Source organism: Ranitomeya variabilis, chromosome 6 (genome assembly GCF_051348905.1).
Source record: "Ranitomeya variabilis isolate aRanVar5 chromosome 6, aRanVar5.hap1, whole genome shotgun sequence".
NCBI lineage: Eukaryota > Metazoa > Chordata > Amphibia > Anura > Dendrobatidae > Ranitomeya > Ranitomeya variabilis.
In genome coordinates, this window is record NC_135237.1 from 98,689,091 (window position 1) to 98,716,743 (window position 27,653).

General features: G+C 43.0%; 1 protein-coding gene across 2 annotated transcripts in view; it reads left to right on the forward strand.

Annotated features, from left to right (window-relative positions):
* CHN2 (chimerin 2) overlaps positions 1-27,653 on the forward strand; it is a 411,135-nt gene that overhangs the window by 309,389 nt on the left and 74,093 nt on the right. For both annotated transcript variants that reach the window (XM_077268847.1, XM_077268848.1), the window contains exon 7: positions 486-563. In XM_077268847.1, coding sequence (XP_077124962.1) covers positions 486-563 — 78 coding nt within the window. The remainder of the gene's footprint in view (positions 1-485; positions 564-27,653) is intronic.

Genomic DNA, 27,653 nt, shown 5'->3' on the forward strand with positions numbered 1-27,653 from the left:
CCGCTAGTAACTTGTGGTTGGATGCTGTTGCTGAGGAGGGTCTTTTGTCTGTGATCAGTGTGAGGGCTGCCGTTGTCTCAGGCACACGTCTGTCTTGACAACTAACACAAAGCGGGTCACAACTAGTTATTGAAATGCAAAAGCTTCTTCCATCCCACAAGACAGCCCATTCAAGTCACATGTCGGAGGTCCCTGCAGAATGGGCTGCAGCTGCTTCAAATCTGCTGTGTAGCATCAGAAGCAGCTGGACCAACCTAGTGCCTGTAAGCCTTCAAGGCTCAGAGGAGGAAACGCAAAAGATCTGGGATTCTGACACTATGCTCTCTGAGGAGCTATGGTTGGAGAGTGAGAAGAACTATACAGCTGTCCAAAAGTCCAAAAAAGGCAGAAAGCACCAGGAGCTTCTGGCGCTGGCACTGGGGGTGAAAGTGGGTGGCAGGAGTGCATTATTGTGGCAGCCTCTGAAACTCTTTGCCTATTCACAGATCACCTCTCTGGTCAGAAGAGCAGCCCTGACGCAAAATGACAACCATTTCAACTACGAGAAAGCACACAACTTCAAGGTAAGAGACCCTTTCTTCATCTTTTCACATGAAAAGATTAGATTTCTTGTTGCAACAATTCCTATAAATGAACATTTCCTTGTAAGAACACGGTTTTGCCTCTTTACAGTTATTTAGACAATCTCGGACGTAACGAGAATCATCGCCTTTGTCTGGAATTCCTTGTTTAACCACAGTGGCCAACTTTCTTTCTTGCTAATGCATCTGACAGGAAGGAGTTATTGGCAGCCAGCGAGACATCCACATTGCGTTAACCCCTAAGCTGCACTGCCAACACAGAAAGCAGTAGAGATAATTACTTGGAATTCATTAAAACGGTGAAAAATCACATTTCATGCTGATCTAATATATCTATGTTTTTACATATGCTTTTAGTAGAGCGAATATTGTCAATTAGCAAGTTCTTCATGCTAACAGGCTGTGTGTCTTACATAGGACTGCACATAAATTCTGCCAGCACAATCAAACCATCCAACCGAAAGAGCTACGTAAAAGACAAATTCTGCTCTTCTACATAAGTGTCAAGCGTGCAGTTACGACTTTTGTTGACCTTACATTTTTTGGTTACTAGATGTAAAGAAGCAGGAATCATATGCCAGTGTTTCCAACTAGGGTTCCTTGAGCCCTCATCAGAGGTCACCCAAAACATAAAATCCACTAAACTCATCCTTTTACAAAAGGAAAGCCTACAACTGAACGAGAATTGTAGGATGGCTTACCAGTCTTTACACGAATCTTTTATATGGCAGGTATGGCATTAGGAGGTCTCCAGGAATGAAAGCATTTTCGATGGTTCCAAAGCTGTAACTAGTGTGGGCACCACTGGCATCTGCCATCATGTTTAGCACACGATGTTCCTATTTTATATAGTTATAAATGTGAAACTTTTTTATAAATGCTCATACAAACCAAATTTGGCAGAGATAAGCAAATTCCCATAACCCTGGTCGAGCAGCCACATAAGTAATCTGTGACCACTGGATAAAAGCCCTGCAAACCGGCATCCTCAGCTGCTCTTCTAATTAGCCATCCTGGCGCTACGTCATTGCTGAGGCGTCACGCATATAGGACAGCTCGCCAGGTCGGCTAATAGTGATGTGACCCATTGACCAGCGACCTGCAAATCCATCCGCTCATCTCTAGTGACAAACCTATTGAAAATCTCACACACAGAATGGTATTTTGACTAAGTATTCTCACAGGGGTTGTTCCCTACCCCAACTTCCAGGGGTGCAGGTGCAGTCCTTGTAGGCAGAGTGAAGTTGCACCTCCACATTGCCGCCCTATCGGGAAGCTTGATTAAATAGGAGTGACAGTAGAGGAGAGCCCCTTTAATTACTTCATAAAAGGATGATAAGTAAACTACCTATTAAAACTTTAAGGTTTTGGTTATTGACAACTGCACAAACAAAAAAAACCTGTGGGATGTCTTTCTTTCTTAGGTATTAAAGGGCTATTCCAATGACTAACACTGAAGGCATACCATTGTGGTTTACACTGATGCTTCAAATAAAGGTTTCACAGCCCCTTTGGCTTTTTTTCTGGCACGGCAGGAGCTTTGTCTGGATTTTGCAACACAGCAAAATTCTAGTAAATAGGACCGTGCTGTGTCAGGAAAAAAAAATGAAAGGGGCCGTAGCTTTAGTAGGCTTCTCAAAGTGTGCTCCTTCACCAGTCAGATATTAATAGTAAATCTTATAGATATGCACTTAAACTTAGTCACCAGAAACCCCCTTAAAGAGTAATGATTTGATTTTGGCAAACAGACCCTCCCCCTCGCCTGATGTACTGGTATTGAAGAGACTGGCATTGTTACCTATTGCTTGTATGCTATTGCACAATTTTTCATGTACTCCAATCAAATTTAGTTTTCATTTTACTATAGTATTACAGGACTGCAGCGGGGGTCTTAGAGTTACCCCTAAGACACTTTCATATTTAACCTTGTGAACCCTTCCTAGTCTTCTGAACTAACGCTATGTATAGATGCTAGATAGATCGATGGATAGATAGATGGATGGATGATGGATGGATAGATGGATGAATGATAGATGGATGGATGGATGGATAGATAGATAGATAGATAGATAGATAGATAGATAGATAGATGGATGTATGGAGAGATGGATGTATGGAGAGATGGATGGATAGAGAGATGGATGGATAGAGAGATTGATGGATGGATGGATGATGGATGGATGGATGGATGATGGATGGATGGATGGATGGATGGATAGAGAGATGGATGGATAGAGAGATGGATGAGACATGGATGGATGATGGATGGATGGATAGAGAGATAGATAGATGGATAGAGAGATAGATGGATAGAGAGATGGAAGGATGGAGGGATGGATGATAGAGAGATGGATGGATGGATAGAGAGACAGATGGATGGAGGGATGGATGGACAGAGATGGATGGATGCAGAAATGAATGGATGGAGGGATGGATGATAGAGAGAGAGATGGAGGGATGGATGGACAGAGAGATGGATGGATAGAGAGATGGATGGATGGATAGAGATGGATGGATAGAGAGATAGATATTGTTGTATATTCTATTATTGTAAAAGGACAAACAGAATTCCAAGATTATCATTAAATCTCATTTGACAGACGGGACGCAGGCAGACATTTTCATACATGATTGTGTCTCCCCCCCCCCCCCCCCCCCCCCCCGGGAGCCGCAGTCCCCTCCAAGTAATTACTGGACCGTTACACACATCTGTTTCAATCTCTGCCGAGTTCATTCCGCTGTTCCTTCATTACATGAGACTTCAATAGGAGGACATCCCTGAGAAATGACTGATCTGCAACATGTAACGGTTGTTTTACAGAGCACTTTTTATTACGCTGCAAATTGTTTCTGTCATGAAGAATTATAGAAAATCGCTTGAATAGCTGATTCCGGATTGATACCCCTCAGTAATAATCTGAGATATATAATGCAGAACGACTGTGTGTGCTTTAGTTGTAAAGTACAAATCTTAACCCTTTGTAATAAAAGTGTTTGCTCTGTTCTGGTAAATGTTTTATAAGAATAAAAAAGTGGGTAAAGTACATGGTGTTCCCAATCCACTGTCTTGTATCCAAGGGAGTTGTTCAAGGGCAAAGAAGTCAGTACTAGTTGGCATCTTACGAACACAAAGAGAAAAAAGGATTAACGAAAAACACCACAAAAAAATAAAAGAAAGTTCTTTTATTAAATCATCATACAAACAAACATATGGGACATAAACCAAAAAGTCAATCAAAATACAGCAAGGAGGAAACAAAGCCAGTACACTGAGGAGAAGCAAGCAGGTCTATAGTATGACATGGAGAAGCAGAGGCAGCCACATTCAGGTGCAAAATATCATTCACATGGTAACACCCAGTGACACGTATATATCGTTAAGCAGTAACTGCACCCATGTGCTGCCCCAACATAAAACGCTGCGTTAAGTTAAGTGCTTACCCATAATAAGTCCAGACCTGGAGGCAATCTCCCCGCAACCCCTGACGCGCGTTTCGCATGCTCGCTTTCTTTGAGAAAGTGGGCATGCGAAGCACGCGTCAGGGGTTGCGGGGAGATTGCCTCCAGGTCTCTTTGAGAAAGCGGGCATGCGAAACGCACGTCAGGGGTTGCGGGGAGATTGCCTCCAGGTCTGGACTTATTATGGGTAAGCACTTATGTTGGGGCAGCACATGGGTGCAGTTACTGCTTAGCGATATATACGTGTCACTGGGTGTTACCATGTGAATGATATTTTGCACCTGAATGTGGCTGCCTCTGCTTCCCCATGTCATACTATAGACCTGCTTGCTTCTCCTCAGTGTACTGGCTTTGTTTCCTCCTTGCTGTATTTTGATTGACTTTTTGGTTTATGTCCCATATGTTTGTTTGTATGATGATTTAATAAAAGAACTTTCTTTTATTTTTTTGTGGTGTTTTTCGTTACTCCTTTTTTCTCTTTGTGTTTGTATTATTATTGGAGTACTACACTTGGATTATATATCTTTTACTATTTGGGGAGAGTGATAAATTGTAATATGCTCTCGGCCTGCAAAAATAGAACGTGTTGTTTGATTATTATATTAGTTTGCATCTTAATGCCTTTTTACAGCTTCATACCACTTAACTCGTTTGCACTAATATGTTGGGTTAATGTAGTTGCCTTGGTACGTATTCCCTATTGTTCCACAGATATATACATACTGTGCAGTCTGATAGATAGATTTATACGTCTTCCATTATAGAGGAACACTTTTATTGGGAGTCATGATAGTGGACGTTGCTTTACACTGCCACTTCCTTGCATATACCATAGAAAGAAAATCAGAATTGGCAGTTTGTGGCTAAATACATGCATGGGAGTATATGTTATACCCCATGCACAGGCGCCAGCAAATATTGGCATGGGGTAATGGGAGAAAAATAGGTTATAGTTTGGTTTGCTCCCTACGGTTCATAATAATATATGGTAAAACTGCATTTTCCTTTCTTGTGTCCTACATTAAAAATCAAACAGGTCCATCTTCTGGAGTTCTGGAATTTTTGCTCACCGTTCTTGTGATCATTTTTACCCCACAGGGTGAGATCTTGCGTGGAGCCTCAGATCGAGGGAGATTATCAGTGGTCTTGTATGTCTTCCATTTTCTTATTATTGCTCCCACAGTTGATTTCATCACACCAAGCTGGTTGGCTATTGCAGATTCAGTCTTCCCAGCCTGGTGCAGGGCTACAATTTTGTTTCTGATGTCCTTCGGCAGCTCTTTGGTCTTCACCATAGTGGAGTTTGGATTGTGACTAGTGTTGAGCATTCCGATACTGCAAGTATCGGGTATCGGCCGATACTTGCTGTATCGGAATTTCCGATACCGAGATCCGATACTTTTGTGGTATCGGGTATCGGGTATCGCAACAACATTAATGTAATAATGTGTAAAAAAGAGAATTAAAATAAAAAATATCGCTATACTCACCTGTCCGACGCAGCCTGGACCTCAGCGAGGGAACCGGCAGCTTTGTTTGTTTAAATTTCGCGCTTTTACTTGGTTACGTGAAGTCCCGGCTTGTGATTGGTCAGGGCGGCCATGTTGCCGGGACGCGGACCAATCACAGCAAGCCGTGACGAAATTACGTCACGGCTTGCTGTGATTGGTCCGCGTCCCGGCAACATGGCCGCCATTAACCAATCACAAGCCGTGACGTCACGGGAGGCTGGACATGCGCGTATTTTGAAAAGCGCGCGTGTCCAGCCTCCAGTGACGTCCCGGCAACATGGCCGCCATTAACCAATCACAAGCCGTGACGTCACGGGAGGCTGGACATGCGCGTATTTTGAAAAGCGCGCGTGTCCAGCCTCCAGTGAAGTCCCGGCAACATGGCCGCCATTAACCAATCACAAGCCGTGACGTCACGGGAGGCTGGACATGCGCGTATTTTGAAAAGCGCGCGTGTCCAGCCTCCAGTGACGTCACGGCTTGTGATTGGTTAATGGCGGCCATGTTGCCGGGACGCGGACCAATCACAGCAAGCCGTGACGTAATTTCGTCACGGCTTGCTGTGATTGGTCCGCGTCCTGGCAACATGGCCGCCCTGACCAATCACAAGCCGGGACTTCACGTAACCAAGTAAAAGCGCGAATTTTAAACAAACAACGCTGCCGGTTCCCTCGCTGAGGTCCCGGCTGCGTCGGACAGGTGAGTATAGCGATATTTTTTATTTTAATTCTTTATTTTACACATTTATATGGATCCCAGGGTCTGAAGGAGAGTTTCCTCTCCTTCAGACCCTGGGAACCATCAGGAATACCGTCCGATACTTGAGTCCCATTGACTTGTATTGGTATCGGGTATCGGTATCGGATTGGATCCGATACTTTGCCGGTATCGGCCGATACTTTCCGATACCGATACTTTCAAGTATCGGACGGTATCGCTCAACACTAATTGTGACTGTTTGAGGTTGTGGACAGGTGTCTTTTATACTGATAATAACAAGTTCAAACAGGTGTCATTACTACAGGTAATGAGTGGAGAACAGAGGAGCCTCTTAAAGAAGAAGTTACAGGTCTGTGAGAGCCAGAAATCTTGCTTTTTTTTTTAGGTGAGCAAATACTTATTTTCCACCATAATTTGCAAAATAAATCTTTCCGAATCAGACAAGGTGATTTTCTGGATTTGTTTCCTCATTTTGACTCTCATAGTTGTGGTCTACCTATGATGTCAATTACAGGTCGCTCTCATCTTTTTAAGTGGGAGAACTTGCACAATTGGTGGCTGACTAAATACTTTTTTCCCCATTGTAACTACGTGCTGCTGTGAGGTGGCCATTTGTGGAGAGGGCTCAGGTGTTCCCTAAATTACAGCCATGACTGCATTTAAATTATGTCACTTCAGGTGTGCTCTCTTGCCATCTCCCATCAGCCCCTTTGACACGATCGTGGGGAACCAATTACTTACCATGGCAGTGGGGTACTATTGAAGGCCCCAGTCACTTCCATGTTTTGGTACTCCTCTGAAGCTCAGCTACATCCCGGGGTTTAGAAGAGACTGTGATTTATACTATATACTGCTATACTGTGCTATTACAGTATATAGTATAAGCGATAAAACGATTGTAGGTTCATGTCCCCTAAAGTCACTAATAAATAAAGTAAAAAGTTTAAACAAAATGTATAAATAACAAATAGATAAAAATTTGAATCACCAGTCACCACCCTTTTCCTTAGTTAAAAATAAAGAAGTTAAAAAAGAAACATCTGGCATCACAACGTCTGTAAAAGTACAAGCTATCAAAATATAAAATTAATTAACCCAATCTGTAAACCCCACAAAGAGAAAAAGACTTAAAACTCCCAAAATCCCTTTTTTTTAGTCACCAACTCACCACACCTTCCTTGAAAAATACTGTAAAAAGCGATCAAACCATCATTTGGACCCCAAAATTGTATTAATGAAAACATTCGCACTCCATGAATAAAAAGCAGTCCAACAGCTCCATCCAGGTACGGACTGGGGCTGAAATTCAGCCCTGGCATTTGAAATCACACAGGCCCATGTTGTCCCCGTCCCCATGAACCAGTTGGGATATATTACTAATACTAGCTGTTTACAGCCAGCTAACGCTTGGCACGCTCATTGCTATCTAATTAACGCTGCTGGTGATTATGCAATTACAGTCATGGCCAAAAGTATTGACACCCCTGCAATTCTGTCAGATAATACTCAGTTTCATCCTGAAAATGATTGCAATCACAAATTCTTCGGTATTATTATCTTCATTTAATTTGTCTTAAATGAAAAAACACAAAAGAGAATGAAGCAAAAAGCAAAACATTGATCATTTCACACAAAACTCCAAAAATGGGCCAGGCAAAAGTATTGGCACCCTCAGCCTAATACTTGGTTGCACAACCTTTAGCCAAAATAACTGCGACCAACCGCTTCCGGTAACCATCAATGAGTTTCTTACAATGCTCTGCTCGAATTTTAGACCATTCTTCTTTGGCAAACTGCTCCAGGTCCCTGTTATTTGAAGGGTGCCTTCTCCAAACTGCCATTTTTAGATCTCTCCACAGGTGTTCTATGGGATTCAGGTCTGGACTCATTGCTGGCCACCTTAGAAGTCTCCAGTGCTTTCTCTTAAACCATTTTCTAGTGCTTTTTGAAGTGTGTTTTGGGTCATTGTCCTGCTGGAAGACCCATGACCTCTGAGGGAGACCCAGCTTTTTCACACTGGTCCCTACATTATGCTGCAAAATTTGTTGGTAGTCTTCAGACTTCATAATGCCATGCACACGGTCAAGCAGTCCAGTGCCAGAGGCAGCAAAGCAACCCCAAAACACAAGGGAACCTCCGCCATGTTTGACTGTAGGGACTGTGTTCTTTTCTTTGAATGCCTCTTTTTTTCTCCTGTAAACTCTATGTTGATGCCTTTGCCCAAAAAGCTCTACTTTTGTCTCATCTGACCAGAGAACATTCTTCCAAAACGTTTTAGGCTTCTTCAGGTAAGTTTTGGCAAACTCCAGCCTGGCTTTTTTATGTCTCGGGGTAAGAAGTGGGGTCTTACTTGGGTCTCCTACCATACAGTCCCTTTTCATTCACACGCCGACGGATAGTACGGGTTGACACTGTTGTACCCTCGGACTGCAGGGCAGCTTGAACTTGTTTGGATGTTAGTCGAGGTTCTTTATCCAACATCTGCACAATCTTGCGTTGAAATCTCTTGTCAATTTTTCTTTTCCGTCCATATCTAGGGAGGTTAGCCACAGTGCCATGGGCTTTAAACTTCTTGATGACACTGCGCACGGTAGACACAGGAACATTCAGGTCTTTGGAGATGGACTTGTAGCCTTGAGATTGCTCATGCTTCCTCACAATTTGGTTTCTCAAGTCCTCAGACAGTTCTTTGGTTTTCTTTCTTTTCTCCATGCTCAATGTGGTACACACAAGGACCCAGGACAGAGGTTGAGTCAACTTTAATCCATGTGAACTGGCTGCAAGTGTGATTTAGTTATTGGCAACACCTGTTAGGTGCCACAGGTAAGTTACAGGTGCTGTTAATTACACAAATTAGAGAAGCATCACATGATTTTTCGAACAGTGCCAATACTTTTGTCCACCCCCTTTTTTTTGTTTGGTGTGGAATTATATCCAATTTGGCTTTAGTACAATTCTTTAGGACAAGTGTTTTTTCATTTAAGACAAGTTAAATGAAGATAATAATAACAAAGAATTTGTGTTTGCAATCATTTTCAGGAAGAAGCTGAGTATTATCTGACAGAATTGCAGGGGTGTCAATACTTTTGGCCATGCCTGTAAATGTACATTTACCTTGGCTGAAGTGGTTGAATTACATAGAAAGGAAGTGCTGCATGTGGTAATGTGGGGGGGAGGAGCCTCGTGTGGTAATGTGTGGGGACGGAGCCTCATGTGGTAATGTGTGGGGACGGAGCCTCGTGTGGTAATGTGTGTGGACGGAGCCTCGTGTGGTAATGTGGGTGGACGGAGCCTCGTGTGGTAATGTGGGGGGACGGAGCCTCGTGTGGTAATGTGTGGGGACGGAGCATCATGTGGTAATGTGTGGGGACGGAGCCTCGTGTGGTAATGTGTGTGGATGGAGCCTCATGTGGTAATGTGGGATTATGTGTGGTAATGTGGTGGGGGGGCGGGATTATGTGTGGTAATGTGTGGGGACGGAGCCTCATGTGGTAATGTGTGGGGACGGAGCCTCGTGTGGTAATGTGTGTGGACGGAGCCTCATGTGGTAATGTGGGATTATGTGTGGTAATGTGGGGGGGGGGCGGGATTATGTGTGGTAATGTGGTGGGGGTGGGATTATGTGTGGTAATGTGGTGGAGGGGCGGGATTGTGGTAATGTGGTGGGGGCGGGATTATGTGTGGTAATGTGGTGGGGGCGGGATTATGTGTGATAATGTGGTGGGGGCGGGATTATATGTGGTGTGGGGGTGGGATTATGTGTGGTAATGTGGTGGGGGTGGGATTATGTGTGATAATGTGGTGGGGGGCCGGATTATGTGTGGTGATGTGGGGGGCGGGATTATCTGTGGTAATGTCATGGGGGGGCGGGATTATGTGTGGTGATGTGGTGGGGGGCAGGATTATGTATGGTGATGTGGGGGGATTATCTGTGGTAATGTCGTGGGGGGCAGGATTATGTGTGGTGATGTGGTGGGGGGCGGGATTGTGTGGTAATGTGGTAGGGGGGCGGGATTATCTGTGGTAATGTGTGAGGGGCGGGATTATGTGTGGTAATGTGGTGGGGGGCGGGATTATGTGTGGCAATGTGGTGGTGGGGGCAGAATTATCTGTGGTAATGTGGTGGGGGCGGGATTATGTGTGGTAATGTGGTGGGAGTGGGATTATCTGTGGTAATGTGGTGGGGGGCGGGATTATGTGTGGTGATGTGGGGGGCGAGATTATGTTTGGTGATGTGTTAGGGGGCGGGATTATGTGTGGTGATGTGGGGGCAGGATTATGTGTGGTAATGTGGTGGGGGGCGGGATTATCTGTGGTAATGTGGTGGAGGGGCGGAATTATGTGTGGTGATATGGGAGGGGCGGGATTATGTGTGATAATGTGGGGGGGTGGGATTATCTGGTAATGTGGTGAGGGGCGGGATTATGTGTGGTAATGTGGGGGGGCGGGATTATGTGTGGTAATGTGGGGGACCGGAGCCTCGTGTGGTAATGTGTGGGGACAGAGCCTCCTGTGGTAATGTGTGGGGACGGAGCCTCGTGTGGTAATGTGGGTGGACGGAGCCTCGTGTGGTAATGTGGGGGGACGAAGCATTGTGTGGTAATGTGTGTGGACGGAGCCTCGTGTGGTAATGTGTGGGGGTGGGATTATGTGTGGTAATGTGGTGGGGGCGGGATTATGTGTGGTAATGTCGTGGGGGGTGGGATTATGTGTCGTAATGTTGTGGAGGGGCGGGATTATCTGTGGTAATGTGGTGGGGGGCGGGATTATGTGTGGTATTGTGGTGGGGGGGCGAGATTATGTGTGGTAATGTGGTGGGGGGCGGGATTATGTGTGGTAATGTGGTGTTGGGGCAGGATTATGTGTGGTAATGTGGTGGGGGGCGGGATTATGTGTGGTGATATGTTAGGGGGGCGGGATTATGTGTGGTGATGTGGTGGGGGGCGGGATTATGTGTGGTAATGGAGTGGGGGGCGCGATTATGTGTGGTGATGTGGTGGGGGCGGGATTGTGTGTGGTAATGTGGGGGGCGGGATTGTGTGTGGTAATGTGGTTGGGGCGGGATTATGTGTGGTAATGGGGTGGGGGGCGGGATTGTGTGTGGTAATGGGGTGGGGGGCGGAGCTACTGTGCAGGGGGCGGGATTAGCGAGCAATCACGATGCCTCTTCTATATATAGATTACCCTGGATGGAGGAAAGGAAGATTTACTACAAGACCAATATTTCTAATGATACCCATGGCCTGCTGGGGTAAGTGACGGAATCAACAACTTTGTGCTCCATCACAACTCTTAACAGTATGGGTATCTTGAGAACACTGATTCTGTTAACAACATAGCAGACAAGGTGGCCCATGACCAGACAGGCCCTTCTGGCTTTTGCCAGAATTGGATTGGAGCCTCCATCCATGGAATATTCAAAAGGTTACGGTTCTTGGAAAATGACAAAAACAACTTACGCATATTTAGTATTACCTAATCATTATGACCTGGAGAACCAATTTCTCAAGTCATATTTACCATACAATGAACACTGTACAAATAAATCCCCCCCCCCCCCCCCCCAAATGGCGGCATTGAGTTTTTTTCACATTTTATCCTATGTGGAATTTTTTTCCCATTTTTCAGTACTTTCATCATCAATTTAATGGAGTCATTCAAAACTACGTTTTGTCCCTCAAAAATATTGTAATTTATGGAAATTGTGAAATGTTCTGGTGTTTTTGTAACTCCTATAAACTACAATGGAGAGAGACAATGACATGCACTGTCTCCTCCCCAGAGTGCCAAACCAGAGAGCCGAGGAACAAAGTACTCCAGACGAGGGGGGTCCTGATAGAGGCACCCCATCTTTTACACAAACATGACATATATACAATGAGGAAAATAAGCATTTGATACACTGCCAATTTTACAATTTTTCCACCTGCAAAGATTGAAAAGGTCTGTAGTTATAGGTACACTTCAACTGTGAGAGACAGAATCTAAAAATAAAAACCAGAAAATCACATTGTATGATTTTTAAATAATTAAATTGCATTTTATTGCATAAAATAAGTATTTGATCACCTATCAACCAGCAAGAATACTGGCTCTCACATACCTGTTAGTTTTTCTTTAAGAAGCCCTCTTACTTTGCACTCATTACCTGTATTAATTGCACCTGTTTTTAGCTTGTCACCTGTATAAAAGACACCTGTCCACACACTCAATCAATCACACTCCAACCTATCCACCATGGCCAAGACCAAAGAGTTGTCTAAGGACATCAGGGACAAAATTGTAAACCTTAACAAGGCTCGGATGGGCTACAGGAAAATAGGCAATCAGCTTGGTGAGAAGGCAACAATTGTTGGTACAATTATTAGAAAATGGAAGAAACACATGGTGACTGTCAATCTTCCTCGGTCTGGGGCTCCATGCAAGATCTCGCCTCATGGAGTAAGGATGATTCTGGGAAAGGTCAGGAATGAGCCCAGAACTACAAGGCAGGAACTGGCCAATGGTCTGAAGAGAGCTGGGGTCACAGTCTCTCAAACATTCATCAGTAGTAACACACTACTCCATCATGGATTAAAATCCTGCAGGCATACAAGGTCCAGGTCCTTTTGAAGGTTGCCAATGACCATCTGGATGATCCAGAGGAGGCATGTGAGAAGGTCATGTGGCCAGATGTGACCAAAATAGAATTTTTTTATCAACTCCACTCGTCGTTTTTGGAGGAAGAATGGGGATGAGTAGAACCCCAAGAAAACAGTTCCATCCGTGAATCATGGTGGGGGAAACATCACACTTTGGGGGTGCTTTTCTGCAAAGGGGACGACTGCACCATATTGAAGGGAGAATAGACAGGGTTGTGCATCACAAGATTTTGTCCCACAACCTCCTTCTCTCAGTAAGAGCATTGAAGATGAGTCATGGCATCCAGAGTGGCACAGTAAGAAGCATTTTAAGGTCTTGGAAGGACCTAGCCAGTCTCCAGACCTGAACCCAATAGAAAATCTTTGGAGTGAGCTATAATTCAATGTTGCCCAACAACAGCCCCAAAACCTGAAAAATCTGGAGAAGATCTGTATGGAGGAGTGGGACAAAATCCCTTCTACAGTGTGTGCAAACCTGATCAAGAACTACAGGAAACGTCTGACCTCTGTCATTGCAAACAAAGGTTTCCGTACCAAATATTAAGTTCTGTTTTTCTATTGTACCAAATACTTATTTCATGCCATACAATGCAAATTAATTATGTAAAAAGCATACAATGTGATTTTCTGGATTTTTTTAAAGATTGTCTTTCACAGTTGAAGTGTACAGTACCTACGATAAAAATTACTGACCTCTCCATTCTTTGTAGGTGGGAAAACTTGCAAAATCAGGAGGGTATCAAATACTTATTTTCTCCACTGTATAAGTCAACCTTGCTCTGTCATGTTTCAAATAAAAATACCTTGTTAATGTTTTTGAAGCCTTTGGGAGCAGTACAATGTGACAATATGGCCCTCACACTAGAAAATTTTAGGCACTTCTGCCCTAAATAAATACAGTCCACGCACACCAGACCCCTAAAGAAATAAACACTGCGCAATAAACCACCTGAATTAAAACATGGAGCCAAGGTAAGACCCCAGGTCATGCCCTTTCTGTATACAGATGATCCACACTCCAAACCTCCTTATGTAAAATAAGATAAAAACCCTAGGCCAAGCCTCTTCTATACATGGATACAAACCAAATCACGACCCATACAGTCTAGACTTCAGACCTCCACTTATAAAGCCTCTTTCACACGGCGCATTGTCTCATTTGTCCAAACAAAACGGGATTCGGGCGTATGTTCCGACGGATCCATAGACTATAATGGTGCCGACAGAATCCATATGTGCTCTATCGTGCATCATTTTCAGTCATGTACGCCTACTGGAGGTGGACACTCATATGCCGGAATTACATGGGGGGGAGTGGGGGTTTGGACGTAAGCTCGGACTGGACCAATGAACGTGGGACAAAGCGCAATGTGAATGCACCCTAAAACAAGATAAAGATCCTAGGCCAGGCCTCTTTTGTATACAGACAAAATCATGTCTCCATACAGTCCTCATTCTAGACCTATTACTGTAAAATAGCAGAAAGACCCCAGGCCAGTTTTGCATAGAAATACAGACAAGACCGTCTATCTATATAGTCCACACACCACACTCCATGTTATAATATGTAAGATATATACCCCAGGCAAGGTCCCTTTTGTATACAAACCCCAGTCCATATTCTGCTGTATACAGCCCATAGTCCAAAGACCCCCAATCCAAAATCTTGCTGAAACCACCGCTGTAATTAAACCACAGATCACAAACCATCTTTCGACAGACCCCATACCAGAGTCCCAGGAGTTAGTGTATCCACGGGCTGAACATCGGGGGAAACTTGTGGAACATTCATCATTAATACCATGAATAAATTGTCGCAGAAGTGGGGTCAATGATTGGGGCCTCAGTGCAGGGAGAAGAGCATTGTAACTGCATCATTCAGATGCTCTCCTCTCCCTCCTCCCGCTCTTCGCTTCCAGGCACCACCACCATACACATTACTAGGGCCCCCAGGACAGAACAGCTCTGTGCCCTAATGAAGCCCAGTAGTAAATGTGGAAAAAATGAAGTGGAAAAACAAAGTAAAATGGTCATTTTGTCTTAGTAAGAATGCAAATTATTCTAAAATGTTAATTTTAATAATTGTAAGTAATGTTTGTGGCACATATTGCTGTGTTTTGTGATATTGTGTCTGTGTTGGGGAGCACAGTGATGTCTCAGACATAGTGTCTATTGCACAAGCTGAGAAATAATGCCCTGAGATTTACTTTCTCTGAGGAAGCTTTCAGTATAATGTTGAATAGCTATTCATCTATTAAGGGAAACATTTGTCCAAAAGGCTCTTGTTACTGTTTTTCTGAAAATAAACATAGATACAGACGGGTGAAGGCGATGCCGGCTTTACATTCCAGACATCGCAGATGGTCAAGGGTTGAGACAATCGGCTGGTGGACAGAAACAGATACATTGTGGTGTCAGGATAATCATGTATACTGACATCTTTGTGGGGTCCTATGTCTTATCAGTATCTTGCATTTTCTTGTAGACTACTGTTTAATGAAGAGCAGTTTTCTTCTTTCTTTTGCCCTGGCCAGAAATGTGACTACAGATTTTTGCCAACTATTTACATCACGCTAACTTTCATTTCTATAAGGGCATCCAGGAACATTTCTTGTGAGGCTTATCTGGTTTAGATAAAGCCTTCTCATATTAGGGTTGTGATGTGGGAAGATCTCATTACTAGTAGTTGTCATGGTCAGCCCTTATCTGCTGGGGAAATTCATGAGAACAAAGCGTTAGGCATTAGCTCATTGAAATCAATAGACATCTATTGATTTCCATTAACGCACTTTTTCTTTATCACTTTTACATGCTCCAACACACCCATACATGCCTGTAACAGACAACCCTTTACATCACCCATAATGCCCTACTTACCGTATATCTGAATAATACATGTGAATGTGTATAACACTTAACTAATTGCTGAGCCTAAGCAGCCAAGAGCAAACCATTATGTTCCCTTAATTGTGACAATATCCCCATAAACGTCTACTATTCCCTAAAGAGGCAGCCAGTGATGCCAATCTTACAGTGTCCCATAAGTGCAAACCACAGTGTGGCATTTGTTATAGCCAAAAAGTATATACGGTATGTTAGTTAGAGCCCCATGTGAGTCATTTGGAGTCCCCCATTTGTTTCTGCCACTGTCGTCACAAATGTCATCCACAGATACCCCAAGTGTCCAGGACATTGCAGACTATGGATTGGACACAGTGGATTTAATCTCCGCCATGTCTTTCACTATATATAAGTATGTTAGACTATACAGAATTCAGCAGAACAGATGCAGATTGTTATCATACTGCCGAGAAGCAGGTAAAGCCCAATATCCCCAGTATGAAGGTATGAAGACTTTCTTGCTAAGTCAAACATTTATTGCCATTTTTTTTTTTTTTGCCGGGAGTTACACTTTAAACACACTAAGCTTAAAAACTAATTTGGACAATGTTCATGATAATCCATTAGTGCGTTTTTATGTTTCTTTTTCCATTTAGTTTGCTTTGTATAGAGGTTTCTTCCTGGAGCCATGGAACAATCAGATGGCAAGAAAATCATCCACTATATTGTTCTGCTTAAAGAAACACTGGAGTGGATAGTAGTTGGCTCATTACATTCTCCCCCATTTAGAATAACCATTTAAAGACTTCAAGCAAAGTGTTCATGTATAAAATGTGGAAATAACCTTAATCTGCTATTCGGGTTTAGTGTAGTGTTCCAGCTCCAAATAGCTTTTAAAAGCTAGTGAAAAGTATGAGGTTCCTTGAGGATCACTTCTAAAAACATATAAAAATGCCACAGTTGCTTGGGCCAGGGTACGTCCTGTGGTTTCATGGAGTATAATTTTGGCACCTGCTGTACCTAGCTCAGACTGGCAACCTACTGTAGTACTTATATTTTGGCCTGGGCTCTAGAAGGTCCATCAAAACTTAATTGTTAGAGTACCTTCACTGTTTCACAATGGGCCAATTGTAGAGATAAGCAGAAGCATTTGCACTATCCTGGACCGTCATCCACTTCAGTACTCCATGGCAGTCAGACCACGGCAGTGCGAATAAATGGCACCCATTATGCATTTGCGTTCCGACCAAGGAAGTTCACACAGCCCCGGGCTGGCTGCAGTGGAGTATTGAAGTGTATGGCCGACCAGGGAAGTGCAACATTTTTTTTCTCATCTCCAGTCAGTTAATAATTTATTGGGTTTCCTTTCTATATTTTAACAGAGGATACAAATATCCCACAGGACAAAGACCGTTCTTAACATCTTCACAAATGTGTGCCAAATTATCGTCTCTGCTGATCCATCACTCATCAGATTCATTTCTGATCGTTCTACAGATCTCTGTTATAATCTGTAATCTTACCTATCTAAGTATGAATGCCATTTGCATTACGGTGTCTGGCATTGTACTGCACTTATGATCTAGTTTCATATTTTTCCTTCAGACATTAGTTAGACAGTTCAGGGAACATAGAACTCACTTGGTAATGGCTAAAAATTCCTTGGGTTTGGCACATATCTCATCAGTTGAAAATCTAACACTAACCGAGTGGGTCGCACCACTGCACACCCAACTATTTATCGCCTTGATTCATTTTAGTTTTCCTGTGGCCAGAAGATAGATAAGGTTGCATATATTTGCACATCACTTTCCAACCTTTTAAGTAGAAGATCTACATGTAGATAACTTCAGACAAGTTAAAAACCTATAACTTTAATTCAGATTTGTTTTTATATAAACAAATCTCTATCATCAACATAGTTTCATTGTTTCCAATGTGGGAACCTCTTGAGGCTTCAAAAGAATGATCCCAATGGCAAATCCGTAATTATTGGTTGTTTGACATGAATACAACACAGAGCAAGAGGTATTTAACCGAATTGTGGTATCAGAATATCTGTGTATTTCAGACCTCTAAAATAGTAATGGAAATTGCTGAAAAATTTCAACATATTTGATTTACGGCATTATCTTTATTGTTAGTTTCAGAAACTGAGATAGTGACAGGCAAGAGGTAGAGGGCACATGTACCGGCACATTATGTGAGCCAATGATCATGAATGTTCCAGAGAATACCTCTTTTATCTCCCTAACAAACCACCAGTAAAGGTCCAGTTTATACAGGTTGATAATTGACAAATAAACATTTTTGCGCTTGTGTGAAATCAATATCCATGTCCATTTGAACATTATTTGTTTTGCTCCATCTGCATTCAATTTAATAAAATATACAGTCATGGCCAAAAGTATTCACACCCCTGCAATTCTGTCAGATAATACTCAGTTTCTTCCTGAAAATGATTGCAAACACAAATTCTTTGGTATTATTATCTTCATTTAATTTGTCTTAAATGAAAAACCACAAAAGAGAATGAAGCAAAAAGCAAAACATTGATCATTTCACACAAAACTCCAAAAATGGGCCAGACAAAAGTATTAGCACCCTCAGCCTAATACTTGGTTGCACAACCTTTAGCCAAAATAACTGCGACCAACCGCTTCCGGTAACCATCAATGAGTTTCTTACAATGCTCTGCTGGAATTTTAGACCGTTCTTCTTTGGCAAACTGCTCCAAGTCCCTGATATTTGAAGGGTGCCTTCTCCAAACTGCCATTTTTAGATCTCTCCACAGATGTTCTATGGGATTCAGGTCTGGACTCATTGCTGGCCACCTTAGAAGTCTCCAGGGCTTTCTCTCAAACCATTTCCTAGTGCTTTTTGAAGTGTGTTTTGGGTCATTGTCCTGCTGGAAGACCCATGACCTCTGAGGGAGACCCAGCTTTCTCACACTGGGCCCTACATTATGCTGCAAAATTTGTTGGTAGTCTTCAAACTTCATAATGCCATGCACACGGTCAAGCAGTCCAGTGCCAGAGGCAGCAAAGCAACCCCAAAACATCAGGGAACCTCTGCCATGTTTGACTGTAGGGACCGTGTTCTTTTCTTTGAATGCCTTTTTTTTTCTCCTGTAAACTCTATGTTGATGCCTTTGCCCAAAAAGCTCTACTTTTGTCTCTTCTGACCAGAGAACATTCTTCCAAAACGTTTTAGGCTTTTTCAGGTAAGTTTTAGCATACTCCAGCCTGGCTTTTTTATGTCTCGGGGTAAGAAGTGGGGTCTTCCTGGGTCTCCTACCATACAGTCCCTTTTCATTCAGACGCCGACGGATAGTAAGGGTTGACACTGTTGTACCCTCGGACTGCAGGGCAGCTTGAACTTGTTTGGATGTTAGTCGAGGTTCTTTAGCCAACACCCGCACAATCTTGCGTTGAAATCTCTTGTCAATTTTTCTTTTCCGTCCACATCTAGGGAGGTTAGCCACAGTGCCATGGGCTTTAAACTTCTTGATGACACTGCGCACGGTGGACACAGGAACATTCAGGTCTTTGGAGATGGACTTGTAGCCTTGAGATTGCTCATGCTTCCTCACAATTTGGTTTCTCAAGTCCTCAGACAGTTCTTTGGGGTTCTTTCTTTTCTCCATGCTCAATGTGGTACACACAAGGACACAGGACAGAAGTTGAGTCAACTTTAATCCATGTTAACTGGCTGCAAGTGTGATTTAGTTATTGCCAACACCTGTTAGGTGCCACAGGTAAGTTACAGGTGCTGTTAATTACACAAATTAGAGAAGCATCACATGATTTTTCGAACAGTGCCAATACTTTTGTCCACCCCCTTTTTTATGTTTGGTGTGGAATTATATTCAATTTGGCTTTAGGACAATTCTTTTTGTGTTTTTTTCATTTAAGACAAATTAAATGAAGATAATAATACCAAAGAATTTGTGTTTGCAATCATTTTTAGGAAGAAACTGAGTATTATCTGACAGAATTGCAGGGGTGTGAATACTTTTGGCCATGACTGTACAAAGACATAGATTTAGGAGGACTACTCCGCTCTCCTGACCTGTCTATATCAGTAAATACTCTTCTTCAAGAAATCGCAATTCTTTGTACTCTGGTAATATATGAATTCCTCTTGGAAATGTACAAATAGCCTCTGCAGAGAGGAAGAGGAGTGGAACTCTAGCGCCCCCTATTGTTACTAGTAATCCTAAAAGTCAAGATTGACCCTTTGGCAAGACTTAGGATAAGAAAACAAACGAGGCATGCCATGTGCAGACATGTGTTTCAGGGTGCTTGCCCCTCATCAGGGCAAAGCAGGAGAACCAATTTAGCTCCGTGAGAGGCACCCTAATTAGCATATTTGATTGGTGGCTTTAATTTATATTGGCAAAACCTGATGACAGGTTCCCTTTAAATACAGTAGCACCAATATAGACTAAGGGTACCGTCACACATTGAAATTTCCATCGCTACGACGTTACGATTCGTGACGTTCTAGCGATATCGTTACGATATCGCAGTGTCTGACACGCAGCAGCGATCAGGGATCCTGCTGAGAATCGTACGTCGTAGCAGATCGTTTGGAACTTTCTTTCGTCGCTTGATCACCCGCTGACATCGCTGGATCGTTGTGTGTGACAGCGATCCAGCGATGTCTTCGCTTGTAACCAGGGTAAACATCGGGTAACTAAGCGCAGGGCCGCGCTTAGTAACCCGATGTTTACCGTGGTTACCAGCGTAAACGTAAAAAAACAAACCGTACATACTCACCCGTCGGTGTCCTTCAGGTCCCTTTGCAGTCTGCTTCCTGCTCTGAGTGCCGGCCGGAAAGTGAGAGCAGATCACAGCGGTGCTGCGCTCTGCTCACTGTACGGCTGCACTCAGAGCAGGAAGCAGACGGCAAGGGACCTGAAGGACACCGACGGGTGAGTATGTACGGTTTGTTTTTTTACGTTTACGCTGGTAACCAGGGTAAACATCGGGTTACTAAGCGCGGCCCTGCGCTTAGTTACCCGATGTTTACCCTGGTTACCCGGGGACTTCGGCATCGCTCCAGCGCCGTGATTGCAACGTGTGACCGCAGTCTACGACGCTGGAGCGATGATCATACGATCGCTGCGACGTCACGGATCGTGCCGTCGCAGCGATGAAAATTTCAATGTGTGACGGTACCCTTAGTCTGCTCTTGACTTACTGCACTGGAGCCAGGAGTCCAGATTTGACCAATGTACCTCTAAGTAGAGATTCTATGTATATCTTGTGTTGGGAGCGAATTCTATTTTCCTCTCACCTCCCAAAAATCATTAAACATGTGTACCTGATAAGAGAATGTAACTGTAGTGCCAAATGGAGACCAAGATTTATTAATATTCGTTCATTTTGACAGCTAACTAGATCAGGCAAGCAGATGTGCCGAGTGTTTGAGCATCTTACTGGACTTATTGTTTACACCATAACTTTATTGCATGTTAAACTACCGTATTTTTCGGACTATAAGACACACTTTTTACCAAAAAAAATTGGGGAGGAAAATGGGGGGTGCGTCTTATAGTCTGAATGCAGGCTTACTGGGGGGTTGCGGCAGTGGTGTAACGATGCTGAGGCTCGGGGTCGGCAGTGGGCGATGTGGAGTGCACCTGAGCACCTGAGTGCACCTGAGCAGGGTCCCTTCCTTAGGATGCCGGCAGCAGAAATGTGGTGACGCCGCAGCCCGGTGTCCACGGTGAGCAGAGCCGATTGCATCACTGGTTTCCCTTCAGGAAAGTGTCCACCAGAGGCTGCACATGCGCAGATTGAGATCTCGGCGGCCATGTTTTTGAAGCCGAGAACCGCTGAGATCTCAATCTGCACACGCGTGACCTCAGGAAGATGGCTGCTGAGAAACCGGTGATGCACTCGGCTATGTTTGCCGTGTATATGTGGCTATGTGGACACCGAGCTGCAATGTCACCACATTTTTGACGCCGGCATCCTCATGAAGGGACCCTGCTCCATGCTCTTCCTCACTGCCGACACCGGACCCGCAGCATCGCACCCCAGGACTGCAGCATTGCCCCACTTCTGACACCGCCGGCTTCCTAAGGAAGGGACCATGCATCCTGTGACCCTGCTCTACCACTGCAGGCCCTCAGGTAAGATACCTTAAATTTGGACAATAAGACTGACCCCCATCTTATAAAAAAAAAAATTCTGCTGTTTTCCACCCCAAAATTTGGGGTTCGTCTTATATTCCGAAAAATATGGTACATCCCATTTTCTCTAAAACAGACTTCCTTTGCTAGACATTGTCTATTGAGGTGCTGTACTGCACTGCAGCAGCATTACACATTTACAGTATGTTCCATTCTTCATAGTTATTTACCTATGGTATATAGCAGGGGTGGGGAATCTTTTTTCTTCCAAGGGTCATTTGGATATTTATACCATCCGTACAAAGCACTATCTCTGCCCACAAAGTATGTCCTGACGCTGGCACTTATGTCGGGATACAATGTTTCATTGCACGCACCTCAGCATTCAGTAGTGAACACTACGTGTGCGTGCTCACAGAGCAAGAAAAATTTAATGGGCCGGCGACCGTCAAAATACAGCTGCAGGCCCAAGCACTGCGGTCCCTGGGAACCTGTGGTTCCTAGGGCCAGATAAAAGGTCATCAATGGCCGTAAACCACCCGTGGCCTTAGGTTCCCCACCCCTGGAACCCCTGGAATACAGGAATCAGCTTCTTCTAACCATTATAGCTTTTCTGATATTCTTTTAGGGAAATTTATAATATCCTTTTAGGGAATGTAGGCCCCTGTCTAGGGGCAACTCGGCTAGTCTTACATCACTATGGTGAGTCAACTATGTGGTGATTAAGTAGAAAAATGTGATCTTTATACTGCGGACAGATGGAAGAATTTGACCTTTGATGCTCATTGCTGCAGCAAATTTCACTTTCTATTCTTTTTTATTCAAATGCTACTTTTAGGATTTGGATTGTAACATCGGGTGTTCAGAGCAGCTGGTGAGTGCATCTTGTTATAGTTCAAGAAAGTGAGATATTTTTCCAAAAAAGATTATTTTTTTTCTTCACCATAAAGATTTTTTTTATGTAATATTTTTATTTTGAGCAAACGAAAATTTAGAAGTATTTGTTCTAGTGACTAGTGGTTCCTTTTACATTTTTTATAGCATTATGCTTTTTTTGTTCTAACTTTCCAAAAGAATTTTAATATATAATATAATAAAATGTTTGAAAAGAATCTATTTTTTATACCGTCCCTTATAAATACGAATTTGTTCTTGAGGTTAGAGAATCTACGCCTATCTTCTAGTCTACCCAACAACTCATCTAAGAACAATTAGCCTAAAAGCATAAAATTATAATTTAGCCTTCCAGCTCCTCAAAATTGATTAAGTGCGGGCAAATATACCTAAGAGGCGTTTTTTTTTTAAATCAAAGCGTTAGGTAGAGTTAGCTCTTAAGTAACATCTTGTTTTATAACTGCAGCTATTTACCTTCCCCGTGTGAAGATCCCTTGTGGCCGCAAACTATTACAGTAAAACATCCCATCTGTCCAAATGCTGAATAGATGTTATTGTATGCGGCCAAACTTGGTAAATCAGAATTTACAAAAATCCTTTGACTCATGTGGTTCTTCTGGGAAAAGAGGTCGGAAGTCTGTACAAGTATGTGTGTGAGATCCTGGGAAAATATGCAGTTTTTAACTCTGCAGAATGCAAATTGGCTTTCTCAGCCAGAATAAAAACATTTTTTTTTTCTTCTGGGCACTTGAAAGAATTCTAGTGAAAGTCGGTCTGTGAACAAAGGTGCATTCGCTGATACCCAGTTTTGGTCCAATGGAGTCAAATAACGGATTTATGTAAACTCTATTGAGGTTTGATAATGACAGAGCTTTTAACCCTGTATGGTGGCATCACTTGTTATGTGTGTTTTTATGTAATATTCTACTTTGGGCTTATATTCTATTGTTGCATCTAAAGATGGATGATTCTTCTCTTACATGAGAAGATTGTAGAAAATCATGAATTCCATGTTAACTACCATAAAGAGACAGTGCTGAAAGGGAACTTGTCACCAGTTTTCTAATGTCGGAACAAATGCTACCACCTTTTACAGCTCCTTTACTGCATTCCTCAAAGTTGTGTATTGTCTCTTGACTCCCCCTGTATACTCCCAAAAATACATTTTGATTTGCTCCCACTCTATATGTAAATTGGATGGTCTGGTCCAATGGGTGTCATCGCTGGGGCGTCTGTGCCTCCTCTCTGCTACTAATGGCCATCCTCCGTGGATTCCGTATCCTGTGTCATCCATGGTAGAAATCAAGCGCCTGCACAGTACATTCTCCTGCACCTTGTTATGCCCTAAGCATAACTGTTCATGCGCCGAGGCACAAAATTTTGGCTTCTATGTACCAGAACTAATAGGGCAGACGCTACTATGCAGGCGCGCAAGTTCGTTGGGCTACTTGGATGACGCAGGACCAATCATCCACATCAATCAAAGCCAGAGGACGGCCATTAGGAGCAAAGAGGAGACACAGACGCCTCATCAATGGCAGCTATCAGATCGGAACATCCGATTTGCATACAGTGCAGGAGCAATTCAAGAGGTATTTTGGGGCTTTATAGGGGGAGTCGGGAGACAGTATTCACATTTGTGGAATGCAGTACAGGAGCTGTAAAAGATTGTGGCAGTTGTTCAGACACTAAAAACTGGTGACAGGTTCCCTTTAAACTGATTTTCCAGGAGGGCTGCTCAGTCCCATTTAGGACTTATAACAGACATCAGTTTTTAAAGTACAAGTTCTATCTGTCTTTTTCTTTGTTGTACAGTAGTCTATGGAACTGCTCATATGTCCGTATGTTTTTGAGAACGTAGTGGTCTGCACCAAGTCATGGAGACGGGTCTGATTTTGACCCTCAAATGCAATTTTATGGGTCGTTGAAAAAAGCAGATATTACTTGAATGCCATCCATTTGTCACTTGTGTCCTGTCCTGTTTTTATCTTTGCTTGCAAAAAAGAAAATTGAAGAAACTTTGATGGTAATAACTGACACACGGATGAAACACTGATGAAACGGGTGCAGGCAAGCTCCTGGGCATGTGTTCAAAATTAAGCGTACCCTTCATTCTGCCGGTCGGCTGATTGCTGTTTTTCTCCTTCTTAAATAATGTTCTCATTTGGCTTTTTGAGGGGGAAAAATAAAAGGAGAATCCGTTTCTCATTTTTTGCCCCCTTCAAAAAGAACCCCACCAAATCCACCGAATCCACAGCAAAATCCACAGGTAACACTGCAGTTTTGCTGCTGAATCCTAGCAGATTTCCTCCGAGATCAGAAATTTAATTGTTTTGCAGCACGGAGCTTAGGAGGGGCCTTGTAGACTGGTGTTTCACAGTGCTAAAAGGGAACCTGTCATGTACAAAAATGCTATTAACCTGCAGATATGGGGTTAATCTGCAGGTTAATAATGTTCTGAAGCTGTGCGGCTGCCATACTGAGAGCCCCGCTTCCTCCTGGCAGGCTTGCTCTTTCAGTCGTAGGGGTGATGCTGACAAGGTTCCAGTCACTGGAACAGGGACACGGCTCTCTACACACAGAGCAAAGACTGAAACCGTGCCCGTGCCACCCCTATGTCTGAAAGAGTGAGCCTGCCGGGGAGAATAAAGCTCATAGCCTCCCAGCAGCGGGGCTCTCAGTGTGGGCAGTTTTAGAACGCTGTTAACCTGCAGATTAACCTCATATCTGCAGGTTGATTGTGTTTTTACATGAGAGGTTCACTTTAAAAAAATATTAACATTTGAGAGTCCTGATCGGTTGATACCTTTTAATGGCTATCTGAAAAGATAGTAACAAATTGCAAGCTTTCGATTCTACTCAGGTCTCTTCATGAGGCATTGAATAACACAAAATCTGAAGAGTCACATATTTATATACAACAGAACACAGGAATAACGCAATAGATAAGACAAGTGAACAATCAGAACTCTCAGTATGAGAAGGGGAGAAACAGTTGTGGCCTTAAATATTGGAATATTGGTTCCTTTTAATGAATTGTTGTCACGTATCGATGAATTAGTAGATTGTGATGTACGTTTTGGTATACTGTTCCAGTTAGAAGTCCTGTCTGTCATATGCGGTCCTTACACGTGTTGTCAGGATATACATTCAACATCCATACCGAACCAGTACTTTATTATCATAGCTGTATTTGGAAAGGAATAGCCTCCGTAATCACAAAACAGACTGTATTATCAAACTGATATTCACTAGGCTGGTAACACACAATAGAAATACATTTTTATGGTCATCCTTACTGCCATCCAAACATTTCTGCATCTGCTTCTTGGACGTATGCCTGTAGACCCAACAGATTCTGGACTGGAATGTTGTAAATTGTCATTTTTACTGCTTCACTCTTTACTCTCAGACTCACGGCTTTTTGCCTGTTAACACCATGGATTAGATGTCTAGCAGAGCTGCATCCTCGCTTGTTCTAGTTAAAAATGTAAAAAATCTGTCCACTGACGTAACTTCTAATGTCAGTCTTAATTTCATGGTCACTTAGAATTAACTCTGGATAAAAGGTGTTGTGTAATTATCTACTCTTTTGTAAGGAGTAGAGTTGGAGAGCGCCAAATTGGCATAGGGAGACTTATTGGCCATGCAATGCTGCACTATTATATAATTTACTAGATGGTGGCCCGATTCTAACGTATCGGGTATTCTAGAATATGTATGTAGTATATAGCACAGACCACGTAGTATATAACACAGCCCATGCAGTATATAACACAGCCCATGCAGTATATAACACAGCCCATGTAGTATATAACACAGCCCACGTAGTACATTGCACAGCCACGTAGTATATAACACACCCCACGTAGTATATAGCACAATGACGTAGTATATAGCAGCCCACATAGTATATAGCACAGCCCACGTAGTATATAACACAGCCCACGTAGTATATAGCACAGCCCACACAGTATATAACACAGCCCACGCAGTATATAACACAGCCCTCTTAGTATATAACACAGGCCACGTAGTATATTGCACAGCCACATAGTATATAACACACCCCATGTAGTATATAGCACAGCGACGTAGTATGTAACACAGTCCACTCAGTATATAACACAGCCCATGTCAAGTCTCTTTACGTCAACTTGGCACTCCCCACAAGGAGAAACTTTGCCCCTTAGATGCCCTGTCAGAGGCCTCTCAGATAGCCAAATCAGTTCTCTTGCTTTGCTCTAAGGAGGAGCAAACATCCTGAAACACATGTGTACAAATGGAGTTCCTAATTTCTCTTCTTCCTTTTAAGTCATGTGGCATATCTCGTTAAAGGGTTGATATTGACTTTTAGAAGTGCTACTTCCAATTGGTAGCTCCCGATGGAAAAAGGTCCTTTTTTGTGGTTGCAAAGTGTTTATGGATGTGTGAATAAGGGCTTATTTATAATATGTTTGTATCATGTTTTATTACTGTATATTAATTCATATCTCTACTACAAATGCTCAGTGAAGCGTACAAAATCAGGGAAGGAAGAAAAGTTTAGAACTCCATTTACCGAGTCTTGGAGGAAGTTCTCATTTCCAGTTTTGTTTGTGGCTTGGCTGCTCCACTAGTTCCCATAAGTGGTAAGTTCAATTATGGTGAATGGGAATTGAAAAATCCACAGCACAGTATGGCAAGAATAGAAATCAGTTGGTCCCATAATTTTAATTGCCTTCTCTTGCTCAGATATTCCATCAGTAATATATGCTATAAATATCATGTAGTCTGCAGAAAAACAGAAGCAGTGGAGAATATTACTTTCCTTGATTGTCCTATTCTTTGATCTCTTTTGCAGCTTAACTAAGCAAGTCTGCTT